The sequence below is a fragment of the Corvus moneduloides genome, chromosome 3 (genome assembly GCF_009650955.1).
Source record: "Corvus moneduloides isolate bCorMon1 chromosome 3, bCorMon1.pri, whole genome shotgun sequence".
Taxonomy (NCBI): Eukaryota; Metazoa; Chordata; class Aves; order Passeriformes; family Corvidae; genus Corvus; species Corvus moneduloides.
In genome coordinates this window covers 83,019,795-83,036,879 of record NC_045478.1, presented here as the reverse complement: position 1 = coordinate 83,036,879, position 17,085 = coordinate 83,019,795, and the positions used below count along the sequence as shown (strand labels likewise).

The 17,085-nt window shown below is 36.3% G+C and overlaps 1 protein-coding gene across 13 annotated transcripts in view; it reads left to right on the top strand.

Annotated features, from left to right (window-relative positions):
• QKI (QKI, KH domain containing RNA binding) overlaps nt 1-17,085 on the top strand; it is a 157,702-nt gene that overhangs the window by 82,030 nt on the left and 58,587 nt on the right. For 6 of the 13 annotated variants that reach the window (XM_032102463.1, XM_032102461.1, XM_032102459.1 and 3 more), the window contains exon 4: nt 5,564-5,614. The exons of 6 other annotated variants lie outside the window; for them this stretch is intronic. In XM_032102463.1, the coding sequence (XP_031958354.1) occupies nt 5,564-5,614 (51 nt within the window). The remainder of the gene's footprint in view (nt 1-5,563; nt 5,615-17,085) is intronic. One more of the 13 variants, XM_032102462.1, reaches the window with a different exon arrangement.

Below are 17,085 nucleotides of genomic sequence, written 5' to 3'. Positions count from 1 at the left end.
GTTTTATTGCAGAGGTACACAATGAATCATAATTTCCTGCAGGCTCAGATCCTGCCTATGTCGGATCAACAACTAAAAAACTGAAAATGTGAACGATATTTTATTTATGGTTGGGACCTATAGAGCGTGTCTCACTTTCATACTTCAGTTTTTGGCTGCATAACAATGTTCTTGGTGCATCTGGTATTTGAAGTATTCTCTCTAGTGAGGTCACTCTGAGCACAACTACCTAAGATTTTTTTTTTTTTTAGTAGATAGCAGTGATATTGATGTCCTTTATCCCTTCTCCATTTTCTTAGCCGTTTGGACCGTTGAGAATGAGGTTAAAGTGTAAAATTTCAAAACGTACTGTGAAAGAAAGTAAGGGGAATTTACCAGTTAGCCCTTGGTGTATCTATGCCTCAAAGCTAAGAATTTTTTTAAAATCAAATTTTGAGTGATAGAGATTTGTCTTCAAGAAGATGTGAATAATCCATCTAGAAACAAACTTTCATTCCATGTATTAGCAGAGTTAAGTTATGATGACCTTGGGTACACTCTAAACCAATTTTTAATGATTACTGTCAGAACAGTTATTTTTCCATTGAAAAGTAATGGTCTATGATATATTGAAGGCCAGATTAAATCATCCTGACTATTCCTTCTGGTCAAAGTTTCTAAAACTGGGAAAAAATTACTTGGAGGTAAGCTTAAGTCTAAAAAGAGGCATAATGGGTAAGATGTATAGAATAACATTTCAGTATAGTATAGTGTAACATCTAATTTATCAAAATGTTATACAAATCACAAAACCTTTTGTTATACCTATACATATGTATATACACTTGTTTGTGTGTGTCAACAGTTCTGTAATCAAGTTCCATTTTATGTGTTTGGGGTTTTTTTTCCCTTGTGTCTGGTTTTGTGCATCATGGACTTCATACATTCCTATATGCTAAAATGAAAACAGCCTGTTGATAAAGATCATGCCAAATTTTTGGTACTCCAGTATGGCTTGTCTACATCTAATCTCAGAGAACTAAAATCTTCATCACATGAATTTTTTTTGTTGTTTTTTTTTGTACATTGAGTGCTGTTACTTTGGTCATACTGTGTGATGCTTCTGTACTAGCCAGTTGTCATTAATCCTGAGTAGTATTCAGCCACAAGTTTTAGTGAGTAGAGTAGTGGTCTTCGTTGTGTGTCTTGTTACTGGCCTTAAATTAGAAAAACTAAAAATTCTAAATTTAGTTTAAACAGGCAGGGTTTTTGGAAATTTTATTGCTTGTTTCAAAAAAAGTCAAGTATGATCACCTGTGTGACCAGTTTGAGACTCTGCAAGGGGGTTTATTAAAAAGGAAGTGAGGCAACACAGACAACAGGAAATGCGGCAAGTTTGAGATGGACAAAATTAGGCCTGAGAGATTGGGAGGAAACTGAGAACAAAGTGTTAACTCTCCACAAAATCGTGACAATAGTAGCAAAAGGTTGGTTTTTTAAAAATCATATTCATAAATGCTTACTTATCTGTGAATTTTGCAAGTATATTTTCTGTGATGATAAACAGTTTCTTGCTTTCTGCTGCTGAGATTTTTCATGTGTCAAACTAGATATTTGAATTCTAGTCTGTTCATTCAGTTCTTTTTACCAGCATTTACAGTGGTTAATAGTGTTAAGAACCATGTAATTACTTGGAGGAGGGGGTGAATATTACCACATGCAGAACTTGCAGAATGCATGGAATTCACTGTCCTGGGACTGTGTGTGGTTGTTGACACACCACAAAAAAAAACCCCAAGCTTATTCCCATATGTAAGGGAAACATTTGAAATGTACAAAGTGAAAAGCTCAGTGTGGAGCTTTGTACTAATATTTTCCGTACCTGGAGTTGCAGGTGCTATGTGCTTGTTCACTGGTAATTCAGATGCTCTTTGGACTCTTGGTGAGCATATACAGTGCAAACTTCCTTTTTTGGTGTATTTCTTTCTTTTCTTAGTACCTTTTCTTATATACGTATATTGGAAAAGCTCTTTGCATGCCTGTGTTTTTGAATATTTGTGGCATTTTTATGTACTGTTTCATCACCAGATTTAGGAGGTTATTTGTTGGTATCTTCAGAGTAATGAAGTAACATCTCATACCTAAAATGGGGTAGTGTTTTAAAACTCTAATAGGTATGTTATCCTGGATGTTGTATCATGTTAGAGCAAGCTATTAAAACAGTTTATATGTATTTAAGTGCTCAAATAAAAACATCCTGTCTTGCTGTGAGACAGCTCATGTTTTTTTTGAAGTCCTTTCTTCATCTGTTGATTTGTCTGTGTATTTTATGTTGTTGGTCTCCTTTAACTTCTTTATAGATGATGAGCTGTGCCTACTTTTTACTTTGCATACACTGCAACTGCAATGTGTGCCTTCCTTGCCTTGTGAAGCTTGAGTGCTGGTGTGCTAAATAGTTGTATATTACGTACTAAGTCAGTCAATAAAGTCAATAAAAAATTGTCCCCATCACAAGAATGTGACATCCTACCTACAAAAGTGGAATAAATGTTGTTAACTCTGCCTGCAGGGTAGGATTGGGGGCAGAACAGGGAGGATATGGAGGTTATACTATGTATGCTTAGCTGAGCATGACTTGCATTGGAAACTTCAGTTTTACGAGTATTAATGTAGTTTGTTGAATAATTAAAACATGCTTTACTAAAAGAGAGAAAAAATCCGATCAACAACTTTTGCTGATGATTTTTCTGACTTATGCAAGCACTTTTTTGTGAAGGTTTCTTTCCCTGTGAGACCATATGGTTTTGCAGCAAGGAGTTTGAGTATACAGTCTAAGCACTGTTTGTAAATTACAGCAGAAGATTAATTTCTTTCAAATTCCCATGGAGAACAGCATTGAAACCAGTGGTTGAGGTACTTTGATTTTAACTTTATATTACTTGATTACTTTGATTTCCCCCCCCCCCCAAAGTCGATCAGTCACTTCTGTTCCATAACATCTAAATGGGATTTAATAGTTTGTATGAAGTAGTTCCATAGGTAGAAGAGGTATCAAGGTAAATAGTTACATATGTACTATGTGTTGCATGGTAAAAAGGGTATTAAAGCATAATTAAAAAAAAAAGTAATATGTTCGTGTCATTCATATGTTTTGTAATCTTAAAGTAGTTTCTACATTATATAAATACACTTTTCCTTAAGAAGGTGTTATAATGGATATTGAAGTAACCACAGATATCCTTAAATTAGAATTTAATTTTAAGTGTCTTTACTTAAATTTTCATAAAATTATGCAGGATTGAAGAGGCTCACACACTCTTAAGTGGAGTAATGCCTCAGCTCTAATCATATTAGTAGTCCTCAGAGGACAAAATCTCTCTGTTGCAAATTATTGAAGGTTTTCTGTGAGTGGTATGGCACTACATTTGGATCGATCTGATGGTCAGTTCACATTAAAGGCCTTAGGACATCTGTTCCCACTGTTCCATGTGCATCTGAGGGAGTCAATTGAGTTTGTGAGTTTCCTAAATTGGCCCCTGCGCAATTGTCTAAGCAGCAGGGGCAGCTCAGTGGAAGTAGCAGAGTCAGGGCTGCTATTTTCAGTGACAGCTGGTTGTTAAATAGACTCAACCTGCAAAGTTAAACTTCACCGTCACATTCCATGATATGAGATACATGAGTGTCTGCATTAAAATGCTCTCAGTTTGATTTTTAGCTTGCTGTGTCACCATATATTTTACCCAGAAAAGTGAGAAGTTTCTGATGAGAATTCTTGTTCAACAGAAAGGAGAAAAAAAATCATTTTGTGATTTTTTTTTTTTTCTCCATAGCTTTGAAACAGTCTTTTGTGTGATCTTGAAATGTGATGTTTTATAGACTTGTAAGTCATTTCTGAACTAAACATAATTTTCTTAAATGTGGTTCATTTTTTAAGAGTTTTTCCAGTATTTTAAAGACACATGAAATTTGTTGCTTTTTTTCCTGTTTTTATTTAGTTCCATTCTCTCTTTATAATTCTTATGTGGGGGGGGAAAAAACCCCTACCAAACATGCCCCCTTCACCAACCAAAGAAACCCAAAAGCAAAATATACCAAAAAACCCCCCAAACACAAACCAACTGTCCCAAGCCCCACAAACCAAAATAACCCTTTTTGAATTATGACACTGGAGCATTTAATTAAGTGCCAGTATTGTTTAAATTGGTGCCTTTTGCATGTTGCAACTGGAGAAGTAACATTATAATTGTTGGTATTAGAGAGCTGAGTTGAGTAATAGACCTGTGGTAACGATGCTCAGCTCTTTGGCCTGTCTAATGTTGGTTTCGCATTTCAGGAAGATCATGTTCCTTGTGTGTAATGATGAGAACCTTCCACCAGTTCACTGATTTGGCTTAAAATACTGACTACAGCCCTGTACTGGTTGACTGTTGTTTTTCAGTGATATATAATTTATGAGAATTTGTTGTCTTAAATAGTTTTCTAAGGATGTACTTTGAATATATTTTTCTTATTTTTAGGCATCGTGCTTTTATTTTTCTTGACGATTGCATGTTTTTCCATAAGCAGCGTTTTAAATTTCCCTTTTTACAAAAAAAAAAAAAAAAAAATTAGACTTTCATTTTCATATATGGTAATTACATAGTTGAAGTATGGGTGGAAGGAATAGGAAAGGGCTTTGAACAATTTTTTTGAATGGAAATACATGGTGCCATCCCATCTCAGTTAACACTAATGAGCTATTTTAGTTGCCCCAGCAGTAATGGTCATTAGTTAAAATAAGCTATACTCTTTGCTCATTTGCATATAGTATAAATTTTAGTTTTATTTTACTTTTAAATTAGCCTAGTGCTATAAGATGAAATACACTAATTTTTAGAAAATACATTGCAGCAGCTTTTCTGTTCTGATAACTGCATCACTACAGCATACACAGGAAATGTCTTACAGGCTGTATTAGTAGTGGAAGAGAAAGTCATGTGTTCGTCTCCCTTTTAGACCTAGCCAGTTCATGGATTTTTCACTCTTTTCCATTTGCAGAGAACTTCTAACAATTATTTTTCTACTTATTTTTCTATTTTGAACCACAAAGAGCCCCTGAAAAGAACTTTTCATTTTCCCGAATTGTTTTTATCTTAAATTCACAAATACAACCTCAATCAAATTTCTAGGTTTTGTCCCCCATTTTTTTTCTTTAGCATGCACAAAGTTAAATCATGATTTTGTGTGCAAATCACCAGTAGTAGTAGTGCAAGAATGCTTAACTCTGGAAAAGAATTTTATGTCACTCATCACTCAAATGAAAGAGAGCTTGAAAAAAGTAGGGGTGAGCAGAAAAAAAATGAAGTTTGTTCTTTCTTCTGTGACTTAGCTTCTGTTGATTCTTGCACTGTTTTTCCTTTACTAGGTTGTTTTATAGTATGGCTTCTTGAAATTTCAATCTCAAGTGTAAACAAGAAGGAATAATTTATATCCATCACAGGGTAAAAAAAAAAAAAAACAAAACCCTAATTCCAACTCTTCATGCCTCTCAAACATCTTAAAGAAGCAAAATAGGGCACAAGCCCAATTTTTTTTTGCTTTTCAGGTCTCCTTTAAGAGCAGAGACAGCCATGATCCAGCAATTTTGGAGGTAGAGGCAAGTAAATGTTTTACTTCTTGTAAACATTCCAGTATGTTTTTGCAAGTCATCTATTATTTGAGGAGACTCTGGTTGAAAAGGAACCTCAGCCTCGCCCCCTTTCCTAAATTTGCTGTATGTGATTCTACGTGAGGAAGAATTTATTTAAGCTTTTATTGATTACTGACAGGTTTCAAATCAGTTGCACACTGTTGCAATACCCAATTGGTGTAAAAATATGTAGCTCTAATATTAGTAAGGTTTTTGTGATAATAGTTGTTGAGGTTTTTTCTTTTGAACTGATCTACAAAATGAAAATTTGTTGAGTGAGTCATATAGTGATTTTCTTCTTAGAAAAATAAGGAAGTGCCGATTGTTTCCTACCTCCAGCTGTTGGTGTTCAAATCAGCTCTTTGGCATTCTCAGTAAGGACAGTTGAGCAACCTATTATGTACTAATACGAAACCTGTAAATATTTCTGTGCTAGGGACATCTCTGAAAGCTCATGTTGAGTTTCTCCTGATGGCATCACATTATCTTGAAGGCTATATTGGAGGTACAGGAAAGAACTATCCATCTGTTTTGCTGAAGTTTTTTTGGACCTCTCTATCTGTTACTGTGAATAAAACCAGACAGTTTGCATCGTTGCATAACAGTACATGATTATACGTGTTTGGGAAAGTTTTGCTTAACTTCTCTCTTGGATGGTGGGAACAAATGTTCTACTTCATGTTAGAGGGTTGCAGTGGGAACAGCAAAGAAGCTAGATTTTGGCCAGCTGAGGTGAGAGAATAGTTCAGTGGGCTTAAAAAAATTTGCTAGTTAATAAGCTGTACTGATGGGAAAAATTTACTGCCTGTCAGTTGGCAGTAAATCCTTGTCATCTCTTGGAAATGCATTTTGAAGAAAGCTGTAAAGCTTGTGCTTTTCTGAAGAAGAGGAAACATTTAGAATGAAGAAATTGACCTTTTTTCTACCTGTCTCTCGAGGATGTGAGCTAAGTGTGTAATTATTTTTGTCCTCAATTCATGTACCATGCTGTCTTATTTTCTAAGGTGGATGAAATCATTGTAAAATGTAAGAAAGGCTTGCACATAATGACCTTTTCTATCCAGTCTTACACCCGTCAACTTTTGTAATTCAGAAATATATTAAATTAAACTGTAAAACTTCCATTTGATTTCTGTGGGGGCAGATAAGCGTGCAATCTGAAAACATATATAATGGATATTTTAATGAAAGAAGCTTGGAACTTGTCTTTTGAAGAGCAGAAGCAGTTAATTTTTTAAATAACTTTTTGCGTGTTTCTGATAGTATACTGGAATTTGTTTAAAAGTTGCTCATTTTAAAATAGTGACTTGGTTAGCTCATCAAGGATTTACTTTGCTTCTGTAGCTTCATACTGTAATGACATTCTGTTTGCCTCTCTTATCTGTCCAGTATTTATTCATGATATTTCTCTCTGCATTAATATCTCTGGTAGCTGAGGGAAATGGCTGGCTGAGGGAATGTGTTGAAAAAACAGAACTTGAAATTTTTCATAATAAGCCTTAATTTTGCATATTATGGTGACTTGCAATGGAGCTGTGATAATTTGATTAGTTGTAGATCTTATTTTGCACACTCAATTTTACTCAAAATGATGCAAGTGAAAATGTCAGCAAATTCATTATTTAATGAGTTTGTTAGAAGATTACATTCCTTTAGTGAATGTTTTTGTACATTTTAGCAGAAGTTCTGGCATTCAAAAAGTTCTCGTGAAACCAGGTATCTTGTTGGAAGGATGATGATGTCCCCTAAACAGCAGTTGTAGGACTGCTAATTGAATGGATCTTGAAGGATGCATATCTAAGCATTCTCTCCTAAAACCAGTATACATGTAAATATTGTGATATTTGACTTTTAATCAAAATTATTAATAGCTTTTACTTTCTTTTGTGCTTATATAATGAGCAGGAGGTCTATTAAACGTTGTTTTCCAATTTAAAAAGTGGACAGAATTTTCATAATTACTCCTTTATAGAAATTACTTATTTCAGTAATTTTGCAAGGGTTTTATTTTAAATGTGTTGGTATATAAAGAGCTGATGGTCGTGTGCAATATTTTAAATGAACTAAAAAATTTGTGGTTTTCAGCTCATTAGTGTAGAAAGTGAATAAAGATTTACAAGCCCTGACCTTAAGGACAGATTGATTGAAGGACCAGGGAGCTCTCTGTGAAAACCACCAGAGACAGTATGATGAGTTACAATGTTCTATGTTCTAATTCTGAAGAATCATTAAAGTCATATTGCTATGCACTGGCCCTTTTTTGGGGTGTTTTTGTTTTTGGGTTTTTTTGGTGGTGTGTGTTTGTTGCAGGGATTAATTTATTTTTTCTTTGTTTTGGGTTTTTTTTTTTTTTTTTTTTTTTTTTTTTTTTTTTTTTTGTTGATTGTGTTGGGCTTTTTTGTTTGGTTGGTTTTTTTTAAGATCACTGGGTTCATGCTACCTGAGCAGTGAAGGGGGAATCCTGAACATCCATCATTTCTGTGCTGTAGGAAGGATTTCCCTAATGTATTATTAGTGGTATTCTCAAGAGCCATTTAATATCAGTGCCTAGCTGGCACTCAACTGCAAAGTCTTTAACTGGCATGACTATTACTACGTTTTAATCCAGCCTTGAGAACATGTGGCACGTGCTGGAATACTCCTCATTCTGCAGTCATTATAATCAATAGAGTAGTTGCATGAAATTGGTCGTAAAGAAGGTTTGGAACCGTGGTCACACTTTTGAGTTATCTAGGTGGTAGCTTGGGTGTGTCAAATCCCATGTAATTGTAGCAAGGATTTGAGGCAACTGCTGCAGTGAAACTGTAATTACAGACTGTGTGCAAGGTTTCAGTCATAAATACAGGGAAAACTTGTGTGCTGAGATTATTTGAGGCAGGAGTTCTGAATTCTTTCAAGGACTCTAGTTTGTTAGCCAATGTTTATTGTCAATTCTGTACTCAATGGCAAATCCGATTTTCTGTATTCTTTGTGACAAAATTTCCTTTATTTTTAAAGTAGACATCAGTTTATTTAATATGCGTTAGGATCTTTCCCACCAGTTTCCATTTCCATACTTTCCATACAGTCTTGAACTGTTGTCCAGTTATACATAGATTTGTTTTGTAATTGTTGCAACTGCATAAATTCGAAAGAATGGAACTCTTCCAGGAGGGAGTGAAATGATTAAAACACAAAGATATGCTTGTCTAATCACTGTAAGAGTGAATTGTTATAGTTTGAGTAAACTTGCTGTTCAGCAAAAAAAAAAAAGAAAAAAAGAGAGGGAAAACATAAGGCTAGACTGTTACTGTTAAATGTGCTAAGATCTAACAGACTTAGCAGTGGTGCTTTATAAAATGCTATATTCCTTGTTCCATTCACCACTGTACTACTGATGGTGGCTCACTGTTGAAGAAAAAGTTTAGTGAATAGTGGACAACAACAAACCACACTATTGTTTTTGCACTGCTTGGAAGTATTACGATAGTATGGATCCAAACCAGACAACATAAAGCTCACATAGCCCTTTCCTCAAAGGGGAAAAAAAAATGAAAAGGGGAAAAACAAACTCAAGCAGAAAACCTGTATGAAAGGAGGCTCAACCTAAATAAAAACATTGCAATTATCTCATGAGCTTTCTAGCTATAGAGCCAATAAGTTAGTATATGGGTTAGAATGACCATGAAATTCAGTTTTCCAGTTGCTTCTAACTGGTAAATAACATCTTGCCTTATCTGGCAGCACAGTGTATTTGGTAACATGCTCTGAAGTTACGCCACTTTGTGGCATATGTGTGCTTACCAGCAGTATTTTGTGGAAAGTATTTGTTACATTAATCAAAGAATTTGACCATCTTTTCCGAAAGAATTGTGGACTGTAGAGGGGGCCACTGTTTAGAGCAGAGCAAACCACTGTGTAAGCACTGGGTAAGAACTCCAGGCAGTCACCTGCTTAAGAGTACCTGGTCACTAAGATAAAGCCCTTCTGTTACAGATAGAGTTTCAGGAGACCTGCTGACTGCAGAATTAACTTTATGCGTCGTTTCTGGACTCGCTTTTCTCTAATCTAAAATGCAAGATGTTCTTCTAATGCTTCTACAAATTTGAAAATTCGGAACATAGTACTGTGGGAGAAATCACTGCATAACGAAAACAGAGTGAATAACTGAGTGACATTAGTTATATAATTTGTTAGTGGAAATCACTCCTAAGTGATTACAAAACCTTAAAAAAATTGGCCTTGTGTAATAAGGCAGTATTGGTACTGCTGTATGATGAAGAGGGGAAATGGAGCTGCTGAAAACTGGTTGATGTCTCCTACGAAATTACACATTTTTAAGAAGAGTGTTGAGATTGCAAACCTTTATGTCTAAATGAACTTTTTTTTAGAGTTAATCACTATGCTGTGAATGGCAAGGTTTTTTTCTTTGACACACCCTGGCTTAAATAAATGGGACATAGTGTACTAGTTTCTCAGGTAAGCAACTGAGATGTAGCATCTGAAGTGGAGGAAAGGTGATTGCTTTGCAGGCCTAACTTGGAGTGGAAACTGAGTTTTCAGAATACTGAACTTTTAATAGTAATTTATGTATTGCGGTAAGATTACATTTGACTTACGTGGCACTAGTAAATGCCAGCATGTCCACTGGGCAGTCAGAGCGAGGGGCTCCCCATCCTCACTGCCTTCTGGGAGCTGCTGGGCTGCTGTGTATCGTGCCAGAGGTGTGACTGACCCAGCTCGCAGCTTCCTACAGAGGGAGATCTGCCTGTGCCCTCCTTTGTGCTCAGCCTGCTGCTTGTGGAGTGTGTCACTGAGCCAGTTCAGCTTGCTAAACAGGCAAAACCTAATCTGACAGCAGTGATTTGCTGCTGTGTTAACTGGCTCTGGAAGGCCCCAGCAAAAGCTGCTGCTGGTACAAAGAAGACAGAAGGAGAAAGGAATGGGGCCACTTCTCTTGTGGGAGTGAGCGTTTACCCTTGCAGCTGTGTTAAACTGGAGTCCATGGAGGAAAACCTTCTGTACAAGGAAACTCAGAATAGTTCTGTCTTGGGATTTGGGACCGTCCCTTTTTCTGAAGTGACTATACAAGATTAGTGTTCTAATTATAACCACAGACATTGTGTTTAACGTTGTCAATATTCATTTAAGCAACCGCTTATGAAAAGGTTTGGTTTATGTTTAGCACTCTGCTTTCTTATTGGCAAAGAGGTGCTTTGACTCTAAATAATCCAGGGTAGTATTTAGCTGCCTAGGCACTCGAGTCTTCTTGCTATCCTGGCAGACCTAGAGAAAGCAGGAGTGCATCTTTGAGGAAATCTCCAATGAAGATTCATCCCAAGAACTGAAACAAGAAAGGGGAATAAAAAAAATACTAGGTATTATCATATAATACTTGATACACTATCTATTACTTAGGTCAGGATTCCACAAAGCACTTCAGTTTATATAGGAGAGCTGTTGTAACATTGGTTACAGCCCTCCCCCCCTTGCCCTGTATTTTCCTGTCTGACTCTGCCTGCTCTTGTCAAAACTTGGATATTGTTTACTTTCACATCCAAATCACAAAGCATCATTCCCAAGAATTGCAAGATACAGATTTTGAGCTAAAGCTGTGGCATTGCAACCATGTCAGCCTGGTCCTAGCAGTAAAAAACAGCTTTGCTTTCCTGCACATGGCCTCTTTCCTGCATTTGACTGCATTCTTGTGGCCCCCAAATAGAATACTATTGGCAAAGTGTTACAGGTAAAGTATTAAAGTAATATACTCTATCCTTTCCCCTCCCCAAACTGTCCCTGAACCATTCTAAAAAAATCAGTGGTGTTGAATGTTTGTTTCAACTCTTAATTTTTTTTTTTTTTTTTCTCTCATTTCTCTGAGCAAAACAGTTTCTTTATGGCTGGGAGGTTGTTTGAGTTACTTGAAGTTACTTAACTACTACTTAGGTATGTTTAGTTTGAGTCATGTGTCTCTTTTTTAGTTGCTTTGACAAACAGTAAAAACCTAAAGATCACAATGTCCTAAAATAAAGCTAACAACATATTATTATAAAAATAATTTTATTTTACAATACAAGTCTCATTTCAGTTTATAGAAACAGTAGTAACTTCATGTTCTTAAACTGAGGTCTCTTTTTGTACATACGAAAAGTAAAAAATATAAACTTGTTACTTTTTTACCTCAGTTTTTTGGGGGAAGGGAGGAAATAGGGAAGAATTTTTGGTTTTATTTTCTTAAACTTGGCTTCTGTGTGTGGTTTTATACTGTATCTGAAACTTTTCTATTATATTGCAGGCTAAGAGGTGATGCTTTTTAATTTTCTTGGCACACTGAGTTTATGTTAACGTGTTCTATGTAAGTTTCTGTTAAAAATAGTCTGTAGGAACATCTTTGTATACTTTCGTGCAAAGATTTGGAGTTAGTGAAATTTCACTTTTCTTACTAAGTGCTAAGCAGTCTCAGGAAAGATGCTAAGGTTAGTAATGGTGTATTATAAATGTTAGCAGCATGGGAAAATGGGGAAGAAAAATTCTCTCTTTAAAAAGTTTACAGTTATTTTGTAACAAAAAAAGCAAAGGGTTGGCAGGATTATATTGCAATTTTACGAAGTTTCCTTCAATATACTCCCTTAAGACCTTCACTAAGATTTATGCAGAGGAACCCCTATTGACATATCTTGTATTTTTTATCTATATGAGAGGCATGTGCAGCTTCTCCTTGAGGAAGTGCTAAAAGCAGAATGGTCAGATTCTCAAGCAAAGGCTGAGCCACGGGACTCTGGACATGATAGGCAAATTGAGAAGAAGGAACTAGAAGTGTTGGCATTAAAATGCAGGGTATTAGCAGCTGTTTATTCTGATACTTCCAAAAAGTCACTTAGCTATTACATTTTTTTCTCATCTTGATATTTCATTCCCCTCCTTTTCTTTAACAGGTCTCTAAATTCAGTTTGGGGAAAAAACCCCAGTCACTTATTCCTGATTATTAAAAAAAAAAAATAAAAATTGAAATTTCACTAATTTATGTATGAATTACTGTAGCTTTGCTTCTTAGGCTTTTAACATAAATGAAGTCCAGTTTCTGGAATTCATGTTTAGATTAAGCAGGAGTAGCACCTGAAGGAGAAGTGTGGTTTTATTTTGATACTTCTTGACCCTTACAGTTTGTTCAATGTCACTTATACGTGGAGCTGTCATAAAAGAGCAGGAGCCCAGGGGTTTGTGGATGAGTTTAACTGAGAAATTGATTACTTTAACACTGAATTCAAATTACTGGTGAGGGGAATGTTTATATCTTGGCCAGGTTTGCTGTGTGAAGCAGCAATCAAGTCAAAACAAGACAGAGGAAATAAAACATGGAATAGAGAAATAAAAATGGCTAAAATTCAGTAAAGGCAGGTGCCACAATTATGTGTAGCAGTTACTGTTGATGAAAGTTGCATGATAGTACTTCAAAAGAGGAAAGAAAATGTTTCAAAACATGTACAATTACACTACTGGCCTAGGAGCTGATCATGTTATCCATTGAATACAAAAGTATAAATTTGTTTTATGTTTTTTACTTGGCCAAGTGCTAGTGACTAATACTACTACATTGAGTGCAGTTTTCCAAATACAGCATGCTGTAAATGGCATTCCAAAGTGGAGTCGAGAACAGTGTGTTTTGGAGTTGGGGTTTTCATTTGGGTTTGTTTGTTTGCTTGGTTTTCTTTTAATCATTAAAAAAAAAAGTTCCTAGAGAAATATTTGGGAGTACTATATTGTGTAGAATAAAACTGATGAGAAACCAATGAGCAGACAGTTTTTTCCCCTTAAATACAGTTGAGGAATAGCAATAGCACTTTACTGTAAACAATACAGTACTCTGAAATATGAAAACACTGCTCAGGTGTTTCCCTGAGTTCCCAAATCATTGAACCACAGGTGCCTATGATGCTTTCTACCGTTTGTGTTCATTGCACAGATGAAAGTAAAAGTTTCATACAAATAGAAAAATGAAAAACTAGGATGTTTACCTTGAAGCTATAAGTAAAGGTACACACCTCAGTATGCTCTTCATATGTTTCAATCATTCACTACTCTAAAAAGCTTCCAGTCCTATCCCTTTTTTTTTTTTTCCTCCGCTTCTGGGCAGTGATTTGCTTTCTTAAATGGCAAAGTGGGAAGCACCTCCTTCTGTGTTTCTCTGTCCCAGTATTAGGGCACTCCTGGAACACCACCTGGTGATGTTGATGACTTTTTGTCTGAGATAGTTCTAGGATCTTGATGCTCACTTTCTGGACCATGTATGAACCACTGGATTGTTATGTGGTGTTTTCTTAGAGTTGCAGCTTCTTTCTTCAGGCAAATTTCTTGAAGTTGCCATACCTTGAGTTAGTTTTGGAAAGTGTATTAGATTAGGTCCTTTTGGATGTCAACACTTTCAGATCTCCTAGTTTGAGAATCCCAGATGGAAAATGGTCATCAGATTTCCTTTTAATTAAGACTATTTTGCCTGTCAGCATGTACTTTAGCAGAGTTTTAGTTACCTTGGTAAGTTTTTGGGTGGAAGAGAGGCATGCATTAGCAAGGCTAGTACCTTGGTGTCCTAGTCTTCTTCCTGGATAGAAGGGAATGCAATGGTAAATTAAAACATAATACAGCTGGAATACTGCCTAAATAAAAACTCAGATATACAAAGGGGTCTTAATGTACTTAAAAGAGTAAACTCAATAGTATTATATAGTAAAATATTATATTAGTGACATGTTGGTCCTGCTTTAAGAAATACCTTTTCATGTTCATAAAAACTGATGTATTATAGATTTGTTTGCTTTTACATATATATAATTCTAACATCCTGTTAATTATTCTTAAAATAAAAATTGTAAAATATGTTAAGTAAATTGAGTAATTTGCTCTGTGTATGTGGTACGTAGGTGCTGCTTGATAATAAGGTATATAAAAGAACACTTACTTTTGTCATCCTTTCTCTGTCTAAAGCCGAATACTGGAATCAGCTTTATACTGATTAATAATGCTCATAAACTCAGAGGCAAATAGGTTTATGCAGAAGTGATTTTAGAACAGTTGCAGGTTACTTTGAAGTTAATTTTATTCGTTACTGATGATGAATGGACTTGAGTCATGAGTTGAAATACTCTTACTGTCTGTATTTTCTGATTGCTGAGAATGCTCTGAGGAATGTGTCCACTCTTCCAGATTAGGTTTTGTTGGTCTAAGCCTTCACTGAAAAATGTTTTTTTTACTTTGAGATTTAGAATATGGAGGTACTTCTCTTCAAAAAGCCATCTAAAGCTAACTCTGAACCAAGAAGACTTGCATTCAGGATTTATTGGTATTTCATTTTCTTTCAAGGGAATTTGATGTTTGTTCAGTGAGTGGTCAGTGTAGAAAGAATCTCAGTATTGTGAAATGTTTCATGCTGCTTTTCCCTTTTCTGTAGGGGGATAAAACCATACTTGGATATCAGTGTAACTGTCTCCATATAAAGTTTACTACGCCAGGAATACTGATAAAATTAACATGTTAAAACCTGTAGTCCAAAGTCAGAGAAATGAACAGTCTCACTCTTCTGCCTGGGTAAAGTTTGTTACTTCATGGTAATTTTAAGTATCAATATTGAAAATTGCATTCATCTCTAACAAATATATCCAGGTATTGAGTTTATGCTATGCATTTCATGTGCTAAATTCTCATTTATTTCCCTGTGGATATGGATGCATGCAAAACTTTTTTACTTTTATCCCACAACAGTGAAATACTCAGTCTTAACAGGCTCCTGGACTTCCATAGCACTTGACAGTACAGCTTGTTACACAAACCTTATTTTCACACTGGTAGATTTGAGAGAAATATGCAAGAAGAAAATCCCGGGAAGATGCGGTCCTGTTGCCAGTTTCCCAGAAACTTCCCCTTCTTGAGCACGTTTGTGCTGGCTCGGCTCTCTGGAGCAGTTCCTGCGCAGCACAGCCCTGCGGAGCAGGGGGTGAGCGCTCCAGCTGCGGTGGTGACAGGGGCTTCCTCTTCTGTCAGCAGCCCCCGAGGGCTGGATCAGCCCCGCTCACTCGTGCTGGGAAGCAGCAGCTTTACAAAGATCCAGGGCTGTGTTTGGAGCATTTAGGAACCATTTTGACTACAGGGCAGATCTGAACTTGGGGCGGTGCCTGGTTTGAAGTTTCCTGAGCACAAAGTCTGTGTTGAGGCTTTGAGACAGAGAACAAAATCCTCTTGTGTCATTTAAACATTAGGTTGCTTCATGCTGCCATATTTTTTTTTTTTAGAACAGTTCTTAAAAGATGCTTTAGATAAATGCCCTTTGACAATGTTTGACAGCTGCTGGCTAGTTTAATGTGTGCTGGAAGACACGCTCTTTTTCAATCCAAAAGTATCTTGGTGTGGGGCTTAGTGTACAATAATAATTTATAATTAAAGACATGACAAATAGCACTAACTTGTTTGACAATCAAAACAACAAGTGTTTGACTGTTAATTTAAGCAATTGATCTGTTGTTTCTATAGGTGTAAACTTAGATCAGAAATAAGTGTGGCGTAAGCTGCCATGTTCTCCCTGACCAGGTGCTATTCCCTCAGCACACCTTTGTAACGTTACTTTTTTCACCAGCTTTCTGCTTGTGAACTGCTGCCATTAGAAACACAGTAGGAACGAAAGTCTGTGTTAATTTGCCTGACTGTAACTGCACAATTAAAGCAGTTTATCAGCAGGGGTTAGAACAATCAGTGTGTTCTGATGCTTCGTGTTATAAAATTACTTCTGTTGTTCAAACAGATACTGTAATTAGTGCATCATTTTAAACTGGTTTTCTGCGGGGCTGGCTTGGAGTTTCATCTGTTAAAAACCTCTATTTTTGGTACTTACCTAAGCACTTACGTTGTTTGCAGGCCTCATCGAAATTAACAACTTCTATTGAAATGTTAGTATCAAGACTGTATAATTCCAATACGGGTTTGGGGGTGGGTAGGTTGTTTTTTGGGATTTTTTTCTTTTTTTTTATCAGTCAATCCTGTCAAGACCTAAGATTCAGCTGCAAAAATGGAAGGAGCAAGCCCCGATTTACAAACTGTTACTGTAATACTAGCATTTAATACATGTAATACATCGTCACAGATGAGCAGGTTACTTCATACCAGATAATAAAGATGACTGTGTGTTCTGTCCCTGGCATGTGCATACTTGGATCTCACTTAGATAGTTTCATGAGACATGGTGAGACAGTCTTTTAAGGGGCAGTTACGTGTTAAAACATGGTCCTTCACCTTCTCCTTTTCCCAGCTACAGCACTGACCTTGTGTTGGCACTCAGTAGCCCTTTATGGTTGTAAACGCCCTTGTCAGGCAGAAAATGGGGGGGGGGAGTGGGAAGGCATCTGCTGCATCAGCATGTAGTCTGAAAGGTTGGTGTGGTGCTGGGGCCAGTCCTAGTGGGAGCAGTAAGGGCT